General features: G+C 63.8%; 1 protein-coding gene across 1 annotated transcript in view; it reads left to right on the top strand.

Moving 5' to 3' along the window:
- Positions 1–23,056, top strand: part of ZFR2 (zinc finger RNA binding protein 2) — a 44,418-nt gene extending 21,362 nt beyond the window's left edge. The window contains exons 3-20 of the mRNA XM_045991428.1: positions 1,320–1,533; positions 2,459–2,576; positions 3,001–3,225; positions 3,327–3,616; positions 6,415–6,597; positions 7,958–8,186; positions 9,232–9,389; positions 10,239–10,358; positions 11,706–11,830; positions 12,548–12,680; positions 13,349–13,539; positions 15,913–16,084; positions 18,504–18,639; positions 19,530–19,627; positions 20,056–20,151; positions 20,774–20,885; positions 21,417–21,514; positions 22,064–23,056. Coding sequence (XP_045847384.1) covers positions 1,320–1,533; positions 2,459–2,576; positions 3,001–3,225; positions 3,327–3,616; positions 6,415–6,597; positions 7,958–8,186; positions 9,232–9,389; positions 10,239–10,358; positions 11,706–11,830; positions 12,548–12,680; positions 13,349–13,539; positions 15,913–16,084; positions 18,504–18,639; positions 19,530–19,627; positions 20,056–20,151; positions 20,774–20,885; positions 21,417–21,514; positions 22,064–22,243 — 2,878 coding nt within the window. The 3' untranslated portion in view covers positions 22,244–23,056. The remainder of the gene's footprint in view (positions 1–1,319; positions 1,534–2,458; positions 2,577–3,000; positions 3,226–3,326; positions 3,617–6,414; positions 6,598–7,957; positions 8,187–9,231; positions 9,390–10,238; positions 10,359–11,705; positions 11,831–12,547; positions 12,681–13,348; positions 13,540–15,912; positions 16,085–18,503; positions 18,640–19,529; positions 19,628–20,055; positions 20,152–20,773; positions 20,886–21,416; positions 21,515–22,063) is intronic.
- Positions 23,057–24,344: the final 1,288 nt, after the last annotated feature.

Here is a 24,344-nt window from a genome sequence, read left to right as displayed (position 1 = left end):
GGTCGGAGAGGATCAGGTGGTGCTGGGAAGAAAAGTCCAGCGGGGAGAGGGGGACGGGTGCTGCCGCTGTCCTAGACGGGCTCAGGGAGGGCTTCTCGGAGGAGGTGGCACTCGAGGAGTGACGTACAGGAGGGGATGGGGAGTGCCGGCATCAGGGCTGCATCGCAGAGCCTTGGAGGGTTCTAGGCAGGAGGGCGACCCGGGCAGGTGTATGCTGTGCTCTGGTTGCCAGGGGGACGGACATGCCAGGGAGGGGGTGGGTGGGCCCCTGGCAGGGGTGAGGCCCCGGGCTCTGCTGGCCCCCAGCTCCTGCGAGCTCCGTTTGCACTTGACTGTGTGGTTGACCCTCGGTGTTCTGCTCAGCCTGGAGGGCGCTCCCCGTGTTGTCCCAGATGGGCAGCAAGCCACTCAGAGGGACGGGGCGGCTCGGCTGTCATTGCGTGGCTAGCTTTGGGCCAGAACGTGTGTGAAGGTACCAGGTACGTGAGCACCGATGGCTGTGGTCCCTTTGTCCCCAGGCCTGCCTGCCCCAAACCCCATGCACACACCCGGGGTCGTCCCTTGGTTTGCGGGAGCTTCATGGGACCCGTGATGGGGCTAAAAGCTTTGACGGTACCTTCCCAGACAAAGGGACTTGCCCAAGGACCGTCTACTCGGTGGCTGACACTTAGTAGAGTGAGGGGCGCTTGGGTCGCAAAGATCTGGGTCTGAATCGAGCCCTTGACCTGTGTCACCGATCTGTAGAATTTCTGCATTCAGAAATGGGACTGACGGACAGAGGGACATGGTGACGACCTTCTCTGTGGCAGTACGGGGAGAATGCACTGGTGTAGACAGAGGCCTCAGTGCCGCGCAGAGCAAGCTCGCAATAAAGCGGGTTCTCGTGACTCCCACTTTGTAGTTTCGTGTTCACCGATCTGCATTTTAGTAATTGGGGGATCCACTCATCCCTCGGTCACAAAATACCATTCAAGTCCAGCTTCACTGAAGAACTTGATGTCCAGGAAAAGCTTGCTGCCCACACAGGTGGGCTGAGACGACCAAGGGGCTCAGGCCCTGACTTTGCCGCTTCCTGTGCCTCAGTTTCCTCTCCCGTAAATGGGGACAAGGAGGGTCCCTGACACAGAGTTGGTTAGGACATCGTGTTATTTTGTGAAAAGTGCTGAAACCCCAGCCTGCTCCTGTAGCAAGGTCTTAAGAAACGTCAGTCACAGAAAGAACGGATGCACCGTAGGCGTCCAGAGCGGCCGACGCCCGCGGGCTGGGGGCACCTGAGCTTGTCTGATGTAGCCGGCTTTTGTGTGTATTTGTGGTTCCAGCACCGGGCCTCCAACGGCTTTCCCCCTCCCCACCTCTGGAGCCGGCCTCTCCACGGGACCCGCTGCCGGAATGGGTCCCGCTGTGACCCCACCGTTTCCCGCGGCTGCCCTGCCCCCTGGGCCTGTCCCCCCAGCGGGGTATGGCGGGTACCAGCTCCACTCGAGCCCGCCCCCGGAGCCCGCCCCGGCGCCCACCATGGCTCCCTCCTACCAGGTATCAGCCTGGCCTTTCCTCGACTAGCACCGGATGACGTTGAGGGGGCACGTGCAGTGGGCGCCCCATACACGCACACAGACGGGGACACGGACTTACCTCCCTGCCCCTGACAGTGAGCAGGGGATGGGCTTGTGCTCGTTGGCCATTTCTGGTGCTGATGATGCCAACTTCCCCTCCGAACCCTGGGCCTGCGTTTCCACTTGGAACTGCCAGCCTGTCCCATCCGGACACGGTCCAACCGTCCGGAGACTCTGCCAACCACCGCTGGGACCCCCTGACGTCACTGAGTGTACCACGGGCTGGCCAGCTGGCGAAGCTCACGCTGTCCGGTTCCACCTTCTGCCTCCCTCCCTTCCTTCCAGGACTCCCCTCCAGCCCACCCCCACGCTCTCGCACACCCCCAGGGCTGGCCTCTGCTTTTGTCCTCACCTGCCTGTCGTCCTATTCCACGTAACACCCTGTGCGCCCCTTGGCACAGCACCCAGACCCTCCCTGAGCCCCTGGCCCCACTTGTCCCCCCGGCCCCCTCTCCTGGCTGCAGCCGCTGTGCTCACAGCCCTCTGCTCCTCCCGCAAGCCCACCGACCGACGACTCCGTGCGGGGGGGCCCCTGCCTCCCGCCGTCCCTGCCCCGAGCCCCGCCCACGTCTGCACCGCACCTGCTGCCGTTCCGCACTGCTCCTCCGAGGGGCTGTCTCCGAGCTAGGCATTCCGCAGAGCGCTTCTGCTCTCGGATGGTAACATTTCCACGAGAGCAGCCACATCTGTGTCACTGGTCACTCTGTCCCCAGCTCCTGAAATGGCCCGGTTCAGAGCAGGAGTCCAGGAGCCTGGGAACAAACACGTGTGGGGTGCGCGAGGGCACACCCTGCCCTGAGCGGCTTCCTCCCTGCTCTTGTGTTGTTCTGGTAACCCCCTCGCAGGACAGTTACAGCTACGGACCTCCGACAGATGCCGGAAGCTACGGTAGCTTCGAGAACAAACAGTATTACCTGCCCGCTGCCAGCCAGCCTCCGCTCACGGCCACGGCCTGCCAGCCAGGTGTGTTTCTGCAAGGAGCCGCTGGCTTTACAGGGGGCGGGGAGGGCCCCCCCCCCCCCCCGCAAGGTCACACTCCAAACTTTGCAGGTCCGCAGGAGGGCTGGGAGTCTCGGTTCTCTTCACTATGCCTGGAAGGCTTGGGTGGGGGTGGGGGAGAGAGGTAGGAAGGAAAGAGGCAGAAGGAAAAGGGGAGCTAACCAGGTTTATTCTGGGAAGGCTTTCCCCAGCCGGAAGGAGGTGAGTTCTGCTGAGAACCTGGAGTTTCCGGATGGGAGAGCCTGGGGCTCTGGGCTTGCAGGCGGTTGTGGCCAGTAGGGGTCTGGGGAGGCCACTGGCACCGTTCTGGGGCAGGCGTGGCTCCCGCTGTCCGCCTGCAGGTTGTGGTAAAGGGTGGCTTTGCAGAGAGGTTCTGCTTACCCTCCAGGGACTAAAGGACCTTCTGTCCAGCCCAGTGGAGGGTACAGCCAAGCGCAGCCCCTACAGCCAGCAGCCACTGCCAAGGCAGGGCCGCCAGGCAACGCCCCAGCTTTTAGCTACACCGAGAACTACACCTACCCGCTCGCGACCAGCGCTCTGCCCATGGCCTCGGTCTCCCCGCTGCCTTCCTGTGCCCCGACCCCCTACAGCCCCACCTCTGCCCCGGACACGGGTAAGATGCGTTCCCGTGTACCAGCAGGCACAGGCCACGCCTCTCGCAACGTCCTCCAAACCAACCCGTCTCCCTGTGTCTGGTTTTTCTCTGCTTCCTAGGACCTGCCTACCCGAGCCATGAAGCAGCGGTGCACTCGGCAGCCGGGCCTCAGTGTCCCCCGCCGCTGCCCCTCCAGCTGCCACCGCCTCCCCAGCTGCCCTTCCCACTCCCCACGCCCCCAGGTTCCCTGTGGGGCAGCCCCGGAAGCAGTCCCAGGGCCAGCTCCGCCACCGGCAGCCTCTCTGGAAAGCTTCTGGCTCCCCCCAAGGCGCCGAAAGCCAAGGGTGGCCCCAGGGAGCCCCCGCTTCACTACTGTGACATCTGTAAGATCAGCTGCGCGGGTCCCCAGGTTAGCCGCCCTCCACGCCTGCTGAGCAGGCCCAGAGGACCTTCCTGGGGACCGTGCTGCCCGCCTTAGGCTGGGAGAGCCCCTCCCCCCACCCGGCTAACCAGACATCAGGGGCATTGCCTGTCCCCAAAGGCCTGTTAGTAAACGAGCAGCATCACGTGCGCGTCAGGTTTGCCTTTCCCACGTGCTTGCGGAGGGCGGAGGGGCAGGCACGACACTGACTGCTGGTGGCAGGAGCGGGGTCTTGGGGCTCCCCTTGCCTGAGTGGGCGGCGGTGGGCGGAGCCATGGGTGCAGGTGCCGCAGACACAGTTCCGAGAGGCGCTGGGGGTGGCGCGCCTCGCTGCAGGGCCCTGGGTGGACGGAAGCAAGTGTGTGCACACGTGTGTGTGTGTGCGTGTGCGTGTGCCTGTTGTCTAAGGGAGATCCCCCAGCCACACTCCCAGATAACCCAGCTCGTCCTCTGGAAAGGTCATCGGACACGAGGGCCCCGACTCCACAGGAATCACGTGCTAGTTTTGTCGTCTTTCTGAGAGAGAGCTGGAACCTGGAGGGGTGCGTGGGGAGACCCTGGAAGCCCCCATCCAGCCCCCACTTACCCAGGCAGGCCAGGGCCCTTTCCTGTCTCCTGCGGTCTCTACAGGAGGACCGCAGGAGATCGAACCTCATGTACGCTTTTTCCGCAGTGAGACTCGCGCTCATTAAAGGGGGGGTTAGTTTTCTCTGCTCCCATCTTGGCTTCTCTGCGTGACTTTTATGCTGCATCTTGGGATTCTTGGTTCCTCTCACGGGTCAAACACCAGCCTCTGCTAATTCTAGACCCTTCACAACACTGTGTTGCGTGAGCGCAGGACGCTCCCCAGGAAGGGGACACGTGAGTGCCGTGGGGTAGGTCGGAGCCCAGCCCTGTGCTCCCTGTCACTGGAGCAGGTGTCTGAGCTGGTCTCCTCGGGGACAGCTGCAGTGACAGGCTTTGCCCAAGCATGTCCCCACGCATGCACAGAAATGTGACCTCTTGTTCCCAGCTTTTTGCTGAGGTCTGTAGCACTCTTCAGATTAGAATTTTTGAAAAAAATTTATTTATTTATTTGACAGAGAGAGAGATCACAAGTTGGCAGAGAGGCAGGCAGAGGGAGAGGAGGAACAGTCTCCCTGCCGAGCAGAGAGCCCGATGCGGGGCTCGATCCCAGGACCCTGAGATCATGACCCGAGCCGAAGGCAGAGGCTTTAACCCACTGAGCCACCCAGGCGCCCCCAGATTGGAATTCTGATGGAGGATGTTGTAGGTTGCAGGCGGATGTAAGTCATGACTCAGAGATGTCCCTGTGTCCCCAGCCCAGCTTCCCCAGCGGCAGCCAGTCTCCCAGCCAGGGTGTTGACCTTGATCGAGGCTCCTTCTTACCCTCATGTCTGCAGCTTTGCTTGTCCCCACGTGCATCTGGTTCTCTGTGCGCTCACCCCCCGGGCGGGCTCCTGCTGCCACCACGCCACCCCGCTGGGACCCTGAGACTTTCGAGCACTGAGCCACCCACCCCCTGCCCTACGCCCCGTCTGCTGCGTGCGAGGGTGTCTGTCCCGGAGCTCCCCGTGGCCCCTGGAAGTCCTGGTGCCTGTTCTCATGGTATCCGTCTAGGTGGCCTCTCTCAGGACGGCCCGGTTGACTGTGTGGCCTCCAGGCCAGCCCTGTGGGGCCAGGGGGAGCCCTTGGAGCTGCAGGAGCACCGGACGGGCCTCTTTCCAATGCGCCCTCTTGGTCTCCCTCTTACACGCTGAACACATGTTGGCGGCGGGGAGTCCCGAGGCAGGAAGACCGTTGCAAACGGTTCCTCTTACTTTGAGCTTAGGACCCTGTGCTGCACGTGCCGTAGGTCATCTCCTGCCACTCGCTGTGGCCTCTGCGTGTCGGGGGGAAGGCCTAGGGCACGGAAAATGGGACCTGGGACTGGAAATGAGACCGTGGTTGGTCGAAGCCGTGGGGTTTAACTGGTGCGCGTGTAGGATGCGGGCTGCCTTACTCACGGCGCTAGCATCACTGGCTCTGTCCTTCCAGGCTTTTCTCTGCCCCGCGGGCTTTTACCCGGGGGTGGGGTGGGGGGGGGTGTGGTGTGTGTGTGTGTGTGTGTGTGTGTGTGTGTGTGTGTGTGTGTGTGTGTTCTGTGGCTCAGGTCAATGTTCAGAAGTTTCCTGAGTTCCACTAAGTACTGTCTCTGCCCCCAGTCTGCTCCAGAACCAGCCCGTGTCACCATGTTGGCCCGAGTCTTGGCATAGTCAGGGCAGGTGGGTTGAGCTGACCCGCTTGGAGCATGTTCACTGCGGCTGGCCTCGTCTTGAGGGTTCCCGGAGAGGCGTGTGGGAAGCCACTAAGAGCTTGGTCACCTGCCGGACGCCATCCGGTATTTCGGGCATGGCGGTGCAGCCCGCGGGGCCTGTGACGCACGCACCTGCTCTGGCCTGGCCCCCTCTGTGTGTTAGCCGCCTTCCGACAAACGTGCCCCGTGCCATGCAGGTAGCGGATGTCCTCGTGTGGTTTCTGAGGTCAGATCCTGAGAAGCCAGCATTTTCCTTCCAAGGAGCCCCTGAAGCCAAAGCAGCTCACCCATTTTTAGAGGAAAAAGAAACCTTCTATGGTCCAGGCTGAGCGTCTGGCCTGGTGACTGGGTTTAACGAAGGGGCTTTCGAGCGTCTGTGTGGCCGGTGATCGGAGGCAGGGGGGCGGCCTGGGTCTCCCCGTGAGTGAACCGTGTGTGCGCGTACACACACACACACACGTGTCTCAGACCTCTCTCACTCTGCCTGCAGACCTACCGTGAGCACCTGGAGGGGCAGAAGCACAAAAAGAAGGCGGCGGCCCAGAAGGCGGGCACCCAGGCCAGCGGTGGCCCGAGTGGGGTGCAGGGGAGGCCGCGCTGCGGGCTCTGTGCCGTGTCGTGCACGGGGGCAGGCGCCTACGCTGCTCACATCCGGGGTGCCAGGCACCAGAAGGTAGGAGCCCTCAGGGCCCAACAGCGACGAGGGGGCCACCGTCAATGACAGGAAGCTGTTCCTACGGGGCCCCGGGCCATTGCATTCCTCCGAAGGGTGTCCCCCTGCCCCCTGGACCGAGGTGTGGAGCGATGTGACCGCCTTGTCCCCAGACTGTGGGGAAACCACTCTGGGCCTTGGATATCTACGTGTTTATAGAAAGAGGGTTCGTGTGTTGATGAGGTCAAACGCCTGCCTGGGGGTGCGGATTCCGTTTGGGGTCTGCTTTTTAACAGTGATGCCCATCTGAGTCAGCTATACAGTTCAGCCAGTAAGTTTTCATGTCAATGTTGATAGCAATGTTGCAATTGACGGGATAATTTAATATCTGTGTTTGTGGGTATCGATTATTATCGTAATATGAACATTTTCCTGTGGCCTTGAAAGTGCCTGTATTATGTCAGCTTACAGAGAAACCTGATGGGATTCCCCCGCCCCAGAGAAGGTAGGGAGACCCCACTTCTCTGCCCTTTAAAAAGCAGCAACATATTATGTTGCTTCCCAAATGGTATTGATAACCTGCAAGGTACTGCTTGCTTAAGGGGCACGTGTTGCCGGCAGGAGGAAAGCCTGGCCAGGAGGAAAGCCTGGCGGGACACCAGCTTTAAGCCCTGTAGTTAAGGGCGGGAGGATTAGGAAGGCCCCTGTCTCAGGCCCCACACAGAACCTGCCACGCTCCCTCCTGCCCCCGGCCTTTGCTCTCACCCTCCCCCGTGGCTGGCCCTCCTCCATCTCCCCACTGCAGAGCTGGGCCACCTTCAGATCACCTTCCTAAGCGCCTGTCTTGTTCCCTCCTTCGGCCCAGCCAGAGCCGGCTCTCAAAAGCCTGAGCGAACTCAGGAAGCCTGTAGAGGCGAGAGCAGATGCACGGAGGAGGGGAAGCAAGCAGGAGGAGGAGAAGTGGGGAAAGGGGAGGCACGGGCCTGGCTCTTCAGGGGTGCCGGCAGGAGAGCTGGGACCCAGGAAGCGGGGGCGTTCTGGGGGCCGGGGAGAACCTGCGGCCAGCTCTGGGCGGCGGCAGGTCTGCGCTGTGAGTGTCAGAGACTTGGAGCCAGGAGGCAGTTCTGAGGCGGTTGTCCGTGAAGATGCTGCCGGCGGTGAAGTGGTGGTTCCGGGAGTGCAATGGATGGGGCCTGGAGGCAGGAAGGATGTTCTAGCAGGAGCGATGCCTGCGAGCCAAGGGCCGGCTGCTGGGGCCTGGGACGGGACCTGCGCCCTCCCTCCCCGCGCGTTGCCAGCCCCATCCAGCCACCAGGTCCTCTTCCTGCCTCTCGAGGAAGTCTGACTGGGCCCTGATGCGGGCGGGCTGGGTCTGTTCCAGGTCCTGAAGCTACACACGAAGTTGGGGAAGCCCATCCCTGCCATAGAGCCAGTGCCCGGGGACTCCAGCTCGGCCCAGGCCACCTGCACCAGCCAGCCGGCCCCCCTCACTGCGGAGAGTCCCCCCGCGGGCTCTACCAAGCCCACAGCCGCTGCTGGTCCCAGCGCGTGCACCCCGAGCAAGCCAGCACTGACCAAGAGACCCGCGGCTTTGAAGGCCACGAGTGTGGGTACGTGTCACAGCCCAATGCCCACGCCCGGACTCACTCCTCGCGCTGGGATTTCAAAGAAGCGGTTGTCCCCTTCCCTTGTGGGCATGCGTGCTAACCATCACCTCTCTCCAGAGGGCCCAGGCCCTGGATGGAGGCCAGGGGTGGGGAGAGGCAGCCTCCTCTCTGCCACATTCCGCCCGCCTTTGGACCACACCCTTGGGAAGCGTGGACAGGGCCCCGGGGGCGGTGGTGGCAGGATTCACACCCCGGTGCTCAGGGCGAACAGAGTGGGCTCTGATGAATTATGTGGGTCTCAGGAAATTGAGGCTCCTGGGTCCCCCACCTGCGGCCCCACCTCCCCTGGGTGTGGTCTGCCTGGGGGTGCGGCCCAAGCGGCAGCAGCTAGGGCCCATGTAGACACACTCCGCAGAATGCTTCGTGGCATTGCCCCTGTTTGCCCTGCGCAACTCTGGAAGGTAGGTTCCCCGTTCGCAGAGGGACAAACAGAGGCGAGGCAAGGTCACGCACCTGGCGCTGGGCCACCTCACGCACAGCGGAGGTGGGATTCAGACCCAGGGTGCCACCCCAGCCTCTGCTCTCCCCCGCCGGCTTTGCCCAGGAAGGGGGAGGAGGATTTATTTGAGCCTCAGTGGCCCTGTGTTTGGAATCACCACATGACACGAACTGCAGACCAGAGAGCGGTGCGGTAACAGAGACCCGTCTCCCCTGGGGGGCCCATGCCAGAGGGGACTACCTTGACCATGACTCTGGGTCCAGCTGAAGAGTGGGTCGGCCACAAGCTCCTCCGCGAGAGGCCTTCCACCTGGGCCTCCCCGTGGACGCGTTCAGACCTGTGGTGGGCTGGAGCTCTCCGCTGAGACCCAGGCTGGCATGAAAGGGGCCTTTCAGGACCGGGGATCCGACCGACCGGCGTCACGAGGGAGTAAACGGGGAGCGGGAGACCTTGGTTTGCATCTCATCCCACCCTTCATGTGGGCGGACGGGAAGCCGGCCCTGGTTTCTGGCTGGCGCAGGTCGTGAGCAACCCAGCTCTTCCTTCCAGGGCCCTCCAAGCCACAGGCAGCAGGCAGCAGGGCCCCAGAGGGCAAAAGGGCACACTCCGCACCAGATGGGCCTGGAGGTCCACCTGCCCGAGGAGACTCCGCAGAAGCTTCTGGAAGCTGTGCCGCGCAGCCAGTGGGCCCAGGCTACGTGGAAGAGGTAACCGTACCAGGCTTCCGCTGTACCCCGGGCCGTCAGTGTGCCCCCACTCCCCCTCTGGGCTGTGGTGAGGGACTGCAACAGGGGTCAGGCTTCAAGACCGCGCCCCGGGTCTCCATCTGAGATGCACGCACCTGTCCAGGCGCAGTCCGCGGTGAGCCACAACATCTTACGGAACTCACTGGAAGGTCCAGGCACTGGGTTTCAGATCCTAGAAGGCAGGCCTGAGACACACACAGGCCTGGTGTCCCTGGGAATCAGGAGCCTGTGTGCGAGCTCCGTGACCACTGCCCTGAAGCCCAGAGCCTGCTAGACCTGCCTGGAGCAGCTTCTAGACCCGGATTTGGAAGCCTTCCCCCTGGCCGCTTCCCTGCTTCCCAGGCTCCCCCTCACGGGCTGAGAGGAAGTGGGCGCGTTAGCATTTCTTCTGGTTGTGTTCAGCCACCCCAGATAGGAGCCCCGCCGGGGAAGCCCTGGCATTTCGTAGTTGAGGCGATGACGAGGTGCATGAAAGCCTCAGGCGGCCACGGCAGGGCCCGCGATGGCCACAGCTCAGGACGGAGCCGAGGCAGGGGCTCTGTGGACAGGCGGCGGGTGTCTGCACCCCTGGGTGGCGAGCGGGCTGGAGGAGCGGGACAGGACAGTGGCCGAGGGCAGCTGGGGCACCGGAGGGTGTGTTGGTGACTTGCCGGCTCCCCCAAAGCCCGCTTGGCCGGCGGGACACTGGCGCGCATGGCTCCCAGGACAGTCCGGTGTTCCCAAGGGGACGGGGGAGGGTGTGTGCCCCTCGTCACACACCCGGGCGCACTGCGTGGGTGGCAGCCGGCTCAGCAGGGCGCTGTGTCTCAGGTGCGCAACGAGGGAGGCAAGGTGGTCCGGTTCCACTGCGGCCTGTGCGAGTGCGGCGTCGGGAACGCCACGGCCAGGGACACGCACCTGAGGGGCCGGTGGCACCGGCTGCAGTACAAGGTATGCGGGGCTGGGGTGGGATCTGACCGCCAGGGTCCCTGCACCCTGTCCCACGCCCCTAGCAGGAGCTCCGGGCCCTGGGGGTCTGTCCCCCACATTCCGTGGAGACCGCGGCAGACTCGGCCCTGGCTGGGATCCCCGTGGCCTCTCTCGGCTCCGAACCCACCTGTTGCCGGAAGGGTCCCTAAGCACACGGAACAGGCTCACAGATGCAGCCGAGAGGGGGCGTGGGGGTGACAGGGGAGCCTGGGGGCCAGAGGTCGTGACCCAGAGGCCCCTGCTGCAACAGGGTGACTGTCCTCCGGGAGCCTTTCCTCCGAGGGGCCCCGGAGATGGGTGCTGGGACCCCCGGTACCAGCAGGGCCTTGGCTGGGCTGCTCTACTCCCCACCCAGGGGTTGGCTGTGGGCCCTTCGGAGGAGGGGCTGGAGCTGCCTCCCCCGGCCTCCGTCTCACAGGTTCGCGGGGCAGGGGGGACGGGTTGTCGCGTGCGTACCCCTCGTCTAGCTACCCCGTTGGGGCGTCACGTGCCACACGGTTCACGCAAATGAAGATTATGGTTTTCTGGCTTTTACTGTGGTGTAATCACAGAGTGTGACCCTTACATCTCTCTAGTTCCAGAACATTCCATCACCCCAAAGTGAAGCCTCACCCCCATTAGCAGTCACCCCCAGCCCCCGGTCCCCACGAGCCCCCTTCCCAGTCCGCAGACCAGTCTGGTCTGGGCGTGTCACCCGCGTGGACTCGCACCCCGTGTGGCTGTCTGCGTCTGGTTCCCTCCCTGCGTGTCGTGGGCTCGGGGCCTGTCCCCGGGGAAGCGCGTGGGGGCCTCGCTCCTGCTCGTGGCCAGGGGACACTCCTGTGCGTGGGGGACACACTGTGTATTGGTCCGTCCATCGATGGACACGTGGGCCGTTGGCAGGAGCAAAGGCCCCCTAGACGGCGCTGTGTTGGGGAACGAGGAGGGAAGCACCGCACACTACGTTCCGCGGAGAATCTGCGACGCTGTTGAAAACGCGGATCGCTGGGTCTCGCGCAAACGCGTTTCCGCTGAGTCAGCTTGGTTAGAAATCCGCACTTGACATTGGCTCTGCAGCGACCCACCCATGGTCAGCGAGGGCGTCTCACCGTGGGGCTGGATTTCCTTCTTCCCCGGCTGCTGTGTTGCGGCCGCGCGCCCCGCGGGATCTCCCTGTTTTGTGGGTCCCTGGAGCGTCCAGGCTCTGGGGGATGGAGCCCCGGTGTTGAGTCAGCCGGCAGGAGGCCGCGGGCCGTGGGGGCCCCTGAGGCTCCTGGCACTTGTCAAAATGAAGGTCTCCCGTCTCACAGCCCTTCCTGCCCTTTCCAGAAAAAAGTGAACCCAGACCTCCCGCTTGCGGTGAAGCCCAGCCCCAGAGCGCGGAAGCTTCTGGAGGCCAGGCTGAGGAAGCAGAGGCAGCTGAGCAGGAAGCGGCTGGAGGAGATGCGGCGCTGGTATGCGGGGAACTGGGCGCACGCACGGGGTCCCTGCCCGGCTGCCCTCACCCTCCGAGGACCCAGGAGCCCGCCCCTGCAGTGTGGGCAGGGGACACCGCCCCCGGGGGAGACGGTCACGCAGGACAGCACGACCCCGCAGCCGTGGAGCAGGGCTCTGGGCTCTGTTCACAGGGAAGCCCCGGGGCTCTGTGCGCCCTGACCCCGGCGTCCCCTGACCCCGGCGTCCCCTGACCCTGGTGTCCCCTGACCCCGGTGTCCCCAGACCCCGGCGTCCCCTGACCCCGGCATCCCCTGACCCCGGCGTCCCCTGACCCCGGCGTCCCCTGACCCCGGTGTCCCCTGACCACCGACACTTTTGTCACGACTTCCTCCACCCTCTGGAGCGGTGTCTGATTGGCGGAAGATCTGGGCAGCGTCTGAGCTGGGGAACAAAGCTCGGGACAGACCCAGGCTGCAGTCACTCCCTCCTTTCCCACCTGTTGCCCTTGGCCTCTGTCCTCCGGGCCCGCCTCGCCCCAGTCTCCCTGGGCCATGGCGGGCTCTGGGACAGGCCCGGTGTCATGGGCCCTGGGGGCCCCGTCGGGTGGCGGCAGCCCTCTCCGGTGGTCCCGGAGCCCCAGGCTTGCTCAGCCCCTGGACGAGGCACGGGGCTAATGCGACAAGCCCCGGGGTCCCGCAGCCGCTTGAGCAGCTTTTCCCCCTGGGTCCCTGCAGGCGCCTGGAGCTGTGCAGGAGGCGACTGGAGGAGGGGCCTCAGGCCCCCGATGAGCAGCCTGGACCCTCTTCGGCCGACCAGCACTCTCCTTCCCTCGCCAGCAGGCCGGGGGCACCGCCCGGCTCACCTCTGGTGGGTGGTGGCCCTTGTCCTCGTGCCAGAATGTCTCCCGCTCTGGAGGCCCCGCGGGCGGCAGCCTTCTCAGGCCCTCCCTAGAAGGACCCGAATCCCTGAATCCTCCAGGAGGGAGGAACACGACTCTGAGCCACAACCCCCGAGAGGTGCCCAGGGGTGGGAGCTGGCAGGGCCTGAGGGTCACAGCCCAGCCCCATCACTGGTCACCAGCAAGAACCCGGGGCCTGGGCCCTGTCACCGGCCGCTGGAGTTCCCTTGGCTCCCAGGCCCAGGTCACCACTTCCCTCCGGAGCCCTCGGCATCCGTCCGTGCAGGCCGGGACTGGATGGGAGCCTCCCGTTCCCACCTTGCTGGGGGGAGGCGCCCCGCTGAGTTGGCTGCAAAGCCTCTGGCTCCGAGATGGAAGGACGTCACCAAAGGGGAGCCCACAGGCCCCACACAGTCCCACATCCTCGCCAGTTCACCCCCTCGTGGGGCCCCATCCTTCCCTCGCCTGGCTCTCTGCTGCCTCTTGCCTGTCACCCCCAAAGGCAGCGGGACTCTGGGGGCTCTCCAGAGCCCCTGCTGCATGTGCCATGCCTCAGCGGGGCTGACGCTCACCCCGTCCCCTGCGCGCCCGGCGCCCGGGGCCTCGCCGCTCATGACCAGCCCGCCTTTCCCTGCAGTCCGCACGGCGGCCGGAGTCCAGCGATGACCGCCACGTCCTGTGGAAGCACGCGGCCATCTACCCCACGGAGGAGGAGCTCCTGGCCGTGCAGAAGGCCGTGTCCCACTCGGAGCGCGCCCTCAAGCTGGTGTCCGACGTGCTGGCCGAGGAGAACTCCGGAAGCCCAGCGCACGCCGGCGGTGAGCACAGGTAGTGGGGGGTCACTCTCCCTTCCCCAGGCCCCGGGCCGACTGAGCGGGGCAGGGAGGTCCCCCGGGTGGAGGGTTGGGGTCCTGGACAGGACATGGCTTGCAGGGGAGCAGAGGCGCCTCACTGATCAGCTTTGAGCTCTCCGAGGGGGCAGAACATTCCCCAAATGGACACTCCTATCGAAGGTGCATCTGGAAATGTTCCTCCTGAAGGGGGAGCCGGTCTGTTTCTCATCTGCGAAAGGGAGACTGAGGGTGACTCGGACCCGTCCTCTTCCTCTGGGGGTTGGTGAGGGTCCCCGAGCCGGAGAGCCCCAGGGCGTCTGCGTGGGTCACTGTTACAGTCGCTGTGGCTGTCGGGGCGCAGAGGCCTCTCCAGCTGGGTTCTGGACGAAGTCCGTCTCCCAAGTCCTTGCTCTCTGGGTGGCCGCCCTTGGATGATGCTGACGCGCCATGCAGCTTACATCTCAGCCATGCTGGCGGGGACGGTCCGGGGACACAGACGACCTTGTGCGCCCATCACCATGGTCAGGGTCCGCAGCTGGCGGAGATCCGTCCTGTTAAAGTCCGCGTGCCCCCGCCCCTGCCTGGCACCCCCACCCCGCACTTCCCGTCCCCGGGGCTCCATCCGTGCTGGACACCGCACGCGTAGGCCAGAGGGGTCCCGCAGCGTCCTCCCTTTTGCGTCTGGCTGGTGCCACTCAGTTGCTTCTTGTTAGCACAGTGTCTGTGCCCTGGGGGAGCGCACGTGTGCCCTCGCGAGCCAGCTCCCCTGGCCTTCCCTGGGAGAGGACCCCTCCTCTACCCGCGGTCATAGAGGCAGGGGTGCACTCAGCCCCCCACCGGCGTCCTCGCGCAAGGTGGCAGGGTCCCGTCCCAGCTTGTCGCGGGTGTTGTGTGTGCACGCCCATGGCGCTCAGCCCAGCCCCTGCAGACTCTTGCGGTCCGGGGACCACAGGTCGGCCTCCACGAGGTGCGTCCCAGAGCCGCCCCTTCACAGTCCCACACTACCCCTCCCCGAAACCTTGCAAATGCCCTGTGCTCGGAAAAACAAAACCGCCTCGTTCCCCCAGCTTTCACGTGACGTTTCCGTCCCATCACGGGTGCGGTGGCGGCCCAGAGGCCAGGAGCTGGCCCCAGAGAGCGCGGGCCCCTGTTCTGACGTAAGAGAACCGCGGCGCTGTCACGCTTCAGCAGCAGTCCCGCACCGGCGCCAGGAAAGCAGGCTCCACAGAGATCAGACTGTGGGTTTGGGGCTGTTTGGTTTCACAGTGGGTGTGAATTGAGATCCAGGTGGATCGATGAGCCTCTGAGTCTCTTCCTCTGCAACCCGCCCCCCACTCCCATCCCCTGCGCTCTGCCCTCCCTGGTCCTCGCCCCAGTCCAGCCATCTCCCTTCTGCATGGTGACGGGGACCTCCCAGCCCAGTCCTGGGGGGGGGGGGCGGGGAGCGCTGGGCTCCAGCACACGTGGTCCAGAAGCTGACAAGAAATGCATAAAAGGGGGCGCCTCGGGGGCTCTGTGGGTTAAGCATCTGAGTCTTGATCCTTTCAGGGTCATGAGTTCAAACCCCACGCTGGGCTCCTCACCTACAGCCTACCTCAAAAGAAAAAAGAAGGAGAAATACATAAATGAATTTAAAAACAAAAAAAACCCAAACCAAAAACAGCTCCTCCTCTCCCCAGGAGGGTCACAAGGCAGACAGCAGCTGCTCCTGGAGCCGTGGGGGGCACTTGGTGAACAGCCCAGGCAGAGGGCCCAGCGAGGGAGCAGCCCCGTGGGGCTAGAGCACAGGGACCAAGGGAGGCTGGGGGTCGGGTTGGGAGAAGCTGGGGTGTCCCCCACCTCCCCCCTGCAGAGGGGCAGCACCAGGAGGGGCTGTGGGGCAGAGGCGTGCTCAGGCTCCCACTGCAGCAAGCTGGCCTGGGCTTCAGAAGGGCAAGCAGGGGCCGGGAGCAGGGTGCTGTGGGGCAGGGCCTGAGGGGAGAGGGCAGGCTCCCAGCCAAGGAGCTGAGGTGTGGGGCACAGTGACCTTGGAGCCGCTTGGGAGGGACACAGAACCCAGGGCCACAGCTGGCTGAGACCAGTGGGTGGCGCCACCTGTCTGAGACCAGGGGCCACGGGGATGGCCACTGGTGGCCTTCCTCAGAATGCAGCTTATCAGGAAGGAGTAAAAACCAGCAGTCCTTACTGGGCCCGTGCGATTTGGTGGGCTTGTCCCCAAGGGCGCGGGCCCATTGCACAGGTGGGGAAACTGAGGCAGAGGCCCCACAAGGAGCCCGTGAGCGCAGGAGCGGGGGGACCCTGGCGGCGGCCCCTTCCCCCGACCCCTTTCCCCTGCAGGTCTCACACATTTGCGGGCTTGTCTCGACAGCGGCGGCTCCCGCTCCGCGCGGGTCCTGAAGGGCGTGATGCGGGTTGGCCTCCTGGCCAAGGGCCTTCTGCTGCGCGGAGACAGGATGGTGCGGCTGACCCTGCTGTGCTCCCAGAAGCCCACGCGCGCCCTGCTGCAGAGAATCTCGGAGCAGCTGCCCCAGCAGCTCCCGGTAAGAGCCGCGGGGCCCCGGCGGCCGCCAGACGGGCTGGCCTTGTTTCCGGGCGATTCGAAGAAACGAGAGATGGGCTGTTGGACCCAGACTGGGGTGTTTTTATAGAAAAGTTGACGAGATAGCAAACTCCGGGGTTCCTTTATGAAGCGAGTCTAGGGTAAAAGAAAGGAGGAGCGTGCCCCGAACTGCGGATGCCGACTTACCAGTCGTTACAGGGGTGAGTGGAGCTGAGCCCCGCCCTGTGAAGACCCGTTTGGGGACTGTGGGAGGGACCTGGGCTCCTCTCCTCTGGACTGTCCTGGGATGATCTCAGCAGAGACCGTGATTGGCGGAGGACCAAGTTTCCTGGGATGGGGGGGTTCTCCTTCCTGGTGAGTCTGTTTCTGTGCCCCCAGAAAATCCAGCAGCGGGGGCCTCACAGACCCAGGCCTGCTGTCCAGGGCCCCCCCGCTCTGATCACGAGCAAGCTGATATCCAGTGTGCCACTCGCGAAGAAATGGAAGTCAGATGCCAGGGAAGGAGCGCTGGCAGGGGCGGGGGGAGGCACATCAGACAGGATGGGGGGAGCCATGTGTCCCCATAGGGACGGAGCACTTGAGGTGGGAGCTAGAGACCGGGGGAGGCCTTGAAAGATGGAGGAGTAGTGGTCCACGTAGAAGCACCTGCATTTGTGGGGGCCTGGATCACACCAGGCCTGAAGGCCACATAGGCAGGTAGGCCTGCGTTTCTCAGGGAAGGGGGAAGACAGGAGGGTTTTGAGCAGAGGAGTGACACACCCCCACTTGGCTGATTTCAATACTCCTTTTCATGGCTCGGTTGCTTAAGCCTCAGACTCTTGATATTGGTTCAGGTCATGATCTTGGGGTCAGGGGATCGGGCCCCAGGACGGGCTCCATGCTCAGTGGGGAGACAGCTTGAGGCTCTCTCCCACTCTCGCGGACGAGTGCACAAGCTCTTTATTTGAGAGAAAAATCAATAAAAATCGATTTAAATAAACCAATAAAAATCGATTTAAATAAACTAATAAAAATCGATTTGAATAAATCAATAAAAATCGATTTAAATAAAGCAATAAAAATCGATTTAAATAAACTAATAAAAATCAATTTGAATAAACCAATAAAAATCGATTTGAACAAACCAGTAAACACCTGTTTCCGTCGCACCCTGGCACAGTGGCTTCCCGCCGGCGACTGCAGGGCTGTGAGTGCGGCTCAGATGTAGCCTCGCAAAGGCAGCCCAGGCTGTGGCTGACCTGGCAGGGCCCCACCCCCCCCAGTGGCGGGAAGCATTTGAACCCAGAGTCTGACTTAGGCCCCCCCATGCCGGCCAGGTGGGGAAAGACGGCTTAGCCGGGGCAGAGAGCATTTCTAGGGGTGTAGAGACAGCTGCCTGGAGCTCCACGCAGCTCGGGGGCGCCCTGGCCAGGCGTCTCAGAGACTTCAAAACAAGGTGAGGTACGCCATAAGGCCTCTCTGGGCAGTGGGCACCGGACCACGTGCCTTGGTTCTGAAGTCTCCTGGAAGGGCCTGCCTGTGCGGGTGACCCATGCAGGCTACCCCCAGCGAGGGCCGGGGGCCGTGCCTGGGCCCCTGTGGCAGGTGACAGTGAGGACCAGAGCCAGAGGGGGCCTCGGTCTTGCCTGGAGGCTGAACTCCAAATGGGTTCTCCCCATTCTCCCCTGCTGTGCCCAAAGAATATCTTGCTCCACTGACGAAATCACCTTGCTGTTTTCACTTCGCACCTCTGGGGTCCAACCCCCTGTGCATATTGAAGGAGCCTCATTGTGTTATGTGGCTGACGAGCATTTCATTGCCGTCCATCCATAACTTGAGGTGCCCCTCCATGTAGTTGGACACTCAGGTCGTTTCCAGCAAGAAGATAACCTTGTACACAGGAGCAGAATTGCTGGCCAAAGGCATGAGGCCAGATGTTTCTGGTAAATGTCGCCAGGTCAGCCTCCACCAGCGGATTATAGATGCCTGGGTTCGTCAGCCCGGCTGTGCCCCAGACTGTTGAGGTCTGTCCTCCCAGGGGACAATGGTACCTCGTTATAGTTTTAATTGCTTCTCTCTTACCATGGGAGAAATTTGTGTCGTTGCATAAAGAGGGTCATTTCTATTTCTTTTCCTCAAGCTACCTGTTATGTCATACACCAGTTTATTTTTTTAATTGGATTGCTGGCCTTGTTGTTGATCTGTGGGCATTCTTTACATATGAAGGCCCCTACATGCTGGGTTTGTTATCCGTGCGCGTTGCTGTGTAGGTGTGCTCCTGCAGGGCGGGGGCTACATGTCCAACCCTTGCCAGTTCCAGGCCCCCAACACAGGGCCCAGCACTCGACCGTATCCGTGCTCGTTTACCCGTGGTTCTCAGCGGGGGTGACCCGGACTTAGGTTGCATTCGCCCTTCACAGACGGTGACAGAAGACAAGTACGAGGTCTCCTGTGACTCTGAAGACATCATCATTTCCTCCTGCGAGGAGCCCGGAATGAGGGTCTCTGTGTCGGTCACCTCGCCCCTGATGCGGGAGGACCCTTCCATGGAACAAGGTGCGGCCACGCCTGTCTTCCAAACTTGTCATTCTCAAACCTTCTTCGCGATTGTTTTGTCTAACCTTCTTCTTTAAGTCAGTTCATTTTTATCGCTTAAATTTTTCAAGAGGAGCATCCTTGAACCATTGGTGGAAAAGGTTACCAGTTGTCATAGTTATCTAAAAAAATAAATACCGGGGATAGAAAAACATCGTTAAATTCTAGCTGAAAGCCCCGTTAGGCTTTGCTCAGACACATGAACAAGGGGCAGACTGGGCACGTGGGGAAGTGTGAGTGGTCCGAGGCCGCTGAACGGGGCTGGCCGGAGGGAACCCCCGCTGTGCCCCTCCCACGTGGGGGTCCAGGGCCCGGCTGGCTGTCACTGGAAGGGAGCTTCGAAAGCCCCTTCTCGCAGACACACCCCTGCTGGCTCCATCTCAGCCTGAAGGAGGGATTGCCCAGCACATTTATGCACAAGGGACACTCCGTTCCATCGCCTGACCTCTGTCTGTGATCCAGGGCCTCCTGGAGCAAGGAGGTGGGTGTCGGGTAGTGGTAAGAAGGCAGGAGAAGGTGCCGGTCCCAGACTTGGGGACTTCTTCATCAATGATGGCACCTGTTAGAATCTGACCCACTTTCTCCCTTGCCGCGATGCACCTGGAAGTGCCTGGAAACCTGGCTTCATTCATAGCTTCCCACCTGAACTGTAACTTGCTCCCCACGGGACTGCAGAGGGAGAGGATTTGCAGAGAAATGACTTCTCTGGTCCTGGTCCTTACAGTGTCCTGGAGGAAAGACGGTCCAGAGCCCTGGACCTTCCAGAGACCCAAGGACTGGGGCCACGCGGCCCAGTGAGGCGGGAGGAGGAGGGGGAAAGGGCGCCGTGCCCACACGCCCTTTCCTTCTAGAGGGAATGCAGGTGCTTCCGCCCGACGCAGGCGACGTCCTGAGCCCGGAGAAGAGCCTCCAGGCATTGGCCGCCGTCCGCCACGCCAAGTGGTTCCAGGTCAGGGGACGGGCGGGGGACGGGGGCATGGGGGGTCTGCCCTGTTGCTCAGGGGCGCGGGCTCGGGGTACCACCGGGAAGGGCAGCCATCCGCACGGCATGCCCCCGGCTGGCCGACCGGCCTCTGTCCGCCTGTCCGGCACGGACCCAACAGGGCTGTGGGAGCGCGGGCAGAGTGCTCGCTGCTCGGGGGTGGGGATGCCACGGCCCCGGTCCACTCGATGGCGGCCGCTGGGGGCTCCAAATGGGGCCCGTTTGGTCAGCGTGTTGTCTTTTGGGGAAAGGACTTGGCTCCCAGCTGCCACGTTGGAGGCCAGCCGGCCTGTGCCGCCCCCTCCCCACCACCGGCGTCCCTCCTGGGCCTGGCTCACAGCCAGGGCCCCGCGCACGTGATCCCCTGACCCGACGGTCTACTTCTTTCTCCAAAGGCTCGCGCCAGCGGCCTGCAGCCGTGCGTGATTGTGCTCAGGGTCCTCCGTGACCTCCGCCGGCGTGTGCCCGCCTGGGGGGCCCTGCCGCACTGGGTAAGGCAGCACCACGGGCCTCATTTTGCCCGAGACACATGCCCCCCATGTCCCAGGGCTGGGCTGTCCGAGCACCTGAGCAGCCGCTCCTGTGCCCCATCCCAGCCTCCACCCCCTGCCCCGTGTGCAGCGGGGACGCGGCTCTTGACACCACCCCCTTACGGACACGAGGTCCACGCTGACGCCGAGAGGAGTGGTTTCCCTATAAGTCTAGAAGCAACCCAAGATCATGCGCGTCCCTGCAGGTGTCCTCCAGGCAGGGTGGCTCCCTGGGGCGTGGGTCATGGGGATCCCCAGCTAAATGCAGGAGGGTCCCAGAGAGCGGTTCTTTTAACCCTTGGGATGCTGGCCTGTGGTGTTTCTGTGCCCGGGACTAGCTGAGGAGTCGGACGTGGAGAGCGAGGTGATCTGCGCTCAGCCAGGCCCCAGGGAGGGGAGGCTCCAAGGGTGCCCCTTTGTCGCAGAAATTCAAGGGGGAGTGGCCCGAGGGAAGGAGCTGTGGTCCCCTGGAGACCCCACCCAGCCTATCACTGCTGCTCTCACTCCGGTTCAGGTGGGAGGCCAGCTGCCCTGAGAGCTCTCCTCCAAGTCACAGTGTCTCTCCTGTCCCCACACTGCCCAGGCCATGGAGCTGCTGGCGGAGAAGGCTCTGAGCAGCGCGTCGGGGCCCCTCAGTCCTGGGGACGGCATGAGGCGTGTCCTGGAATGTGTGGCCTCAGGGACACTCCTGACAGGTCAGTCCCCCTGGCCGGGGAGCCCAGAGCACGGGAGCATACTCGGGAGCCCCGTTCAAGGCAGACAGGAGGATGGGCGGACAGACCCACAGGCTCCAGGGGAGGCACGTGGACGCACCCACGGAGGAGAGCGGGGTGCGGACTGGGGCAGGAGAGGGCCCGCCCTGGGGCAGCATAACCCTGGCTCTTGGGGGGCCCTCCTGTCCTTTCTGGAGCGCCCTGGCAATTTTGGCGAAGGAAACGGCCGGGGGAATGCGGATAACGGGCTGTAGGCAGGGGTGTTCACGCTGTGTATTTTCCACCGCCACGGGGAGACCCCACACCGCCCCGCGGTTGAGATGTTCGATGCAGAAAGGGGGTTTCCGGGTTGTTCCGGTGACGCAGGATGGTAACAGATTAAGAGAGTGGAAGCGAAGCAGTGACCCGTCTGCACGGTCACACAGCGTGAGGGGCGCAGGGATGGACCCCGCGGTCGCGGCAATCTCTCACGGGCTGCTCTCTCCTTTGCTGTCCCCACCGCCCCTCGCCAAGATGGGCCTGGGCTCCAGGATCCCTGCGAGAGAGACCAGAGGGATGCCCTCGGGACCATGACACGCCAGCAGCGCGAGGACATCACGGCCAGTGCCCAGGTGGGACAGCGGCCCCGGTGACTCCACAGGAGTGGGCGCGGGGGAGTGGCCCCCATCTCCCCCTCCCCTCTGCAGAGTTGGGCCGTCTGTGCGTGGCAGGACTGGTCCAGGGGGCGGGGGAGCCCGGCTCAGGGCCGCACACCCGGGGCCTCACTGGCCGGGACTTTCCCCCTGTGCCCCCCGAGGTCCCCCTGCCGTGGTGTGCCGACACCCAGCCGTGGCCTCCAGCGCGACTGACCCCACCAGCCCTGAGCACCCGGCTGTGGGTTCCCTTTTGCTGGCAGGGGTATTCGCTCTCCCGGCGGCCCGGAATCCGTAGCGGGCCTGGCGCTTACGACGTGCCCCGGACGGGAGATGCAGGGTTTGGGGTCCCCATAGAGGGGCGGGCAGGGACTGATGCCCTGAGGGGTTCCCTGGCAGTGTCCTGCCCTCCACTGACCCCAGGGAGCCCCCCTACCTCTGTTCCGCGGTCGCGGGAAGCACCCGGAGCCCAGGCGGCATTGCGGGGTGCCAAGGGGTGGGGGCTGCTGACCGTCCGTCTGCCCCCAGCATGCGCTGCGCTTGCTGGCGTTCCGGCGGATCCACGCCGTCCTGGGCATGGAGCCTCTGCCGCCCCCCAGAAGCCGGCCCGGGCCACGTTTCCGCAAGAGGCTGCGGGAGGCGAGTGCAGCCCCCAAGGGTGACATCCAGAGGAAGCAGGGCCGGCCGGGCGAAGAGGGGCCCGCGTGAGCAGCCTCACCCCTGCCTTTGAGTCCCTGCACTCATCCCGACGTTGGACGGTCGTGTTTTCTCCATGGGTTTCTTTAAAAACACTTGTGTTTCAGTCCTCAGTGAAACCCTGTTATCAGGGCGTGAGAGCCGCAGGGGGGCCGCCCCCTCCCCACCCAGCGGCCCCTGCCTGTGTGGGTTTCCGAAGTGTTTCCTTTGGATCCCGCCGCTGTTAGTGCCCTTGAAATCCTGCCGAAGGGCCTTCTCGGCTGGCGAGTCAGGCCAGGGAGAGCAGGGGGCTGGGGGGCACAGCCAGGCCCCCAGCGCAGAGACCCCCCAGCCGCCAGAGGTCTGCAGGGCCTGAGCAGGGTGATGTCTCTCCCGTTCTTGAACCGTCAGGGAGGGTGGTGGACCCAGCGGTGGTGAGGGCGCGGGCTGGGCGCTCCCCTCGCCCCCCAGAGATGTCCGTGACCCACGGCCTGCCCTGACCCCGCACCGCCCAGCGCCTTCTAACACTGCTGTCTGCCACTCTGCATTCAGGCCTGGGCTCTGCCCTCGCTCCCACTCGGGTGCGGCCGATGGAGGCCCAGGGGTGGGCCTGGTTGGCGTGGGGATGCCCCCAGCCCCCGCCCCGATGCGGCCAGACTCCCTCTCTGCCGGGGAGTTTTGTCCAGCTGCCTGGTGACCCTGAAGGAGGTCACCCATCTGGGCTCGATCGATCCCTTCGGTTCTGTTTCTGTGTTGAGGGGACGGCGGGAGCGTGGCTCCGCGTCTCACGTGCTGCTGGAGCCGCCCGAGAGCTCGCGGGGGCCGGGCGTAAATAAATCGTGTCTGTTGGCGTGGACTGTGCGGTCTTCCCTTGGGGTGCAGGTGACCCTGCGGGGCCCTCCCGCCGCTCCCTCAGGGCTCCGAGCAGGGAGCCCGCCTCTCTCTCTGGGACTCGGGCCGCAGGTGTGAGCAGCGAGGAGAAGGCCGAGGAGCCGGGCTGCCCGGAGGCTGCACCCCGACATGTGGGTCCCTCGGGCCCTTCCCACACCAGTGTGCCCTGGGGACCCCCCCCCGAGAAGCAGTCCTCTCGCACGTGCTCCACGGCTGCTCAAGGAACCCATTTTGGCCTGGTCCCAGGAATGAAGAGTGGGCCCCTGAGTGGGAAAGTGAGGGGCCCGGAGGGCTTCCTGGAGGAGGAGGTGGTGGTTTGGCTGAGTTGGGGATGGGGCTTTCCGCCTGCAGGGCCCCTACGGAGGGTTCCTTGGAGTTTTCCCAAGTGCTCACTGCAAACCTCAGGAGGGAGAGCGGGGTTTTCACACGGGGAGCTTTGGTCCCAGGCTGAGGTGACAGCTTCAAGCCCCCGGGGCGTCCCCAGGCAGTGGCACAGGCAACAAGGCAGGGAGCAGAGTGGAGGCGGCACGGGGAACGTGTCAGCGCACGGGCTGGTGCACGGACCAGGGCTGAGAGACGCCGGGACCCCCTTCTCGGAGCCGGGCGGCGGACTGTCACGCCTCGTGCAGGCGAAGCCCGGCCTTGTACTAAGCAGCCGTGATCTGCTGGAAGCCGGAAGCAGCCATGTCCAACCACTGCGATCTCCTGGGGAGGGCAGGCCCCTCTCCTCTGCCTCTGGAGCCCTGGGCCTCCTTCCTGGGGGGAGGGGCCCGGCCCCCCTGCCTCCTGGGGCACTCTGACAACACCCAGGAGTCAGGGCCAGCCCCTCAGCCCGTCCTGCCTGCAGCCACGGATGGGGCACAGGGGAGGGTCCCGACCTTCTCCATTTCCTATGGCAGAGCCTCACCGCACCCACACCCCTGCATCCGTCCTTGGCGCTGCCATTCAACCAGCTCCCTGGGCTCACCACCACCACCAGGGAGTCCTCCCAGGTTCCTCTGTGCCCCACTTCCGCCTGCCATCACGGTGACCCATCTGCTGCTTCAATCCTCCGGCAGTGGGAGCTCAGGATAAACCCCCAAATCCTGACAAAGCCCCACAAAAGCCCATCTGCCACCCTCATCCTCTGTAACTCCGCTTCAGACCCACCAGCCCCTGCTGTCCTCAGACCAGCCAAACCTGTTCTCACCCCAGGGCCTTTGCGCATGCTGTTCCCACTACCCGGTAAGCTCTTCCCTGACTT

This window comes from Meles meles, chromosome 20 (assembly GCF_922984935.1).
Source record: "Meles meles chromosome 20, mMelMel3.1 paternal haplotype, whole genome shotgun sequence".
In the NCBI taxonomy this organism is placed as follows: domain Eukaryota; kingdom Metazoa; phylum Chordata; class Mammalia; order Carnivora; family Mustelidae; genus Meles; species Meles meles.
This window is presented reverse-complemented; position numbering and strand designations above follow the sequence as displayed.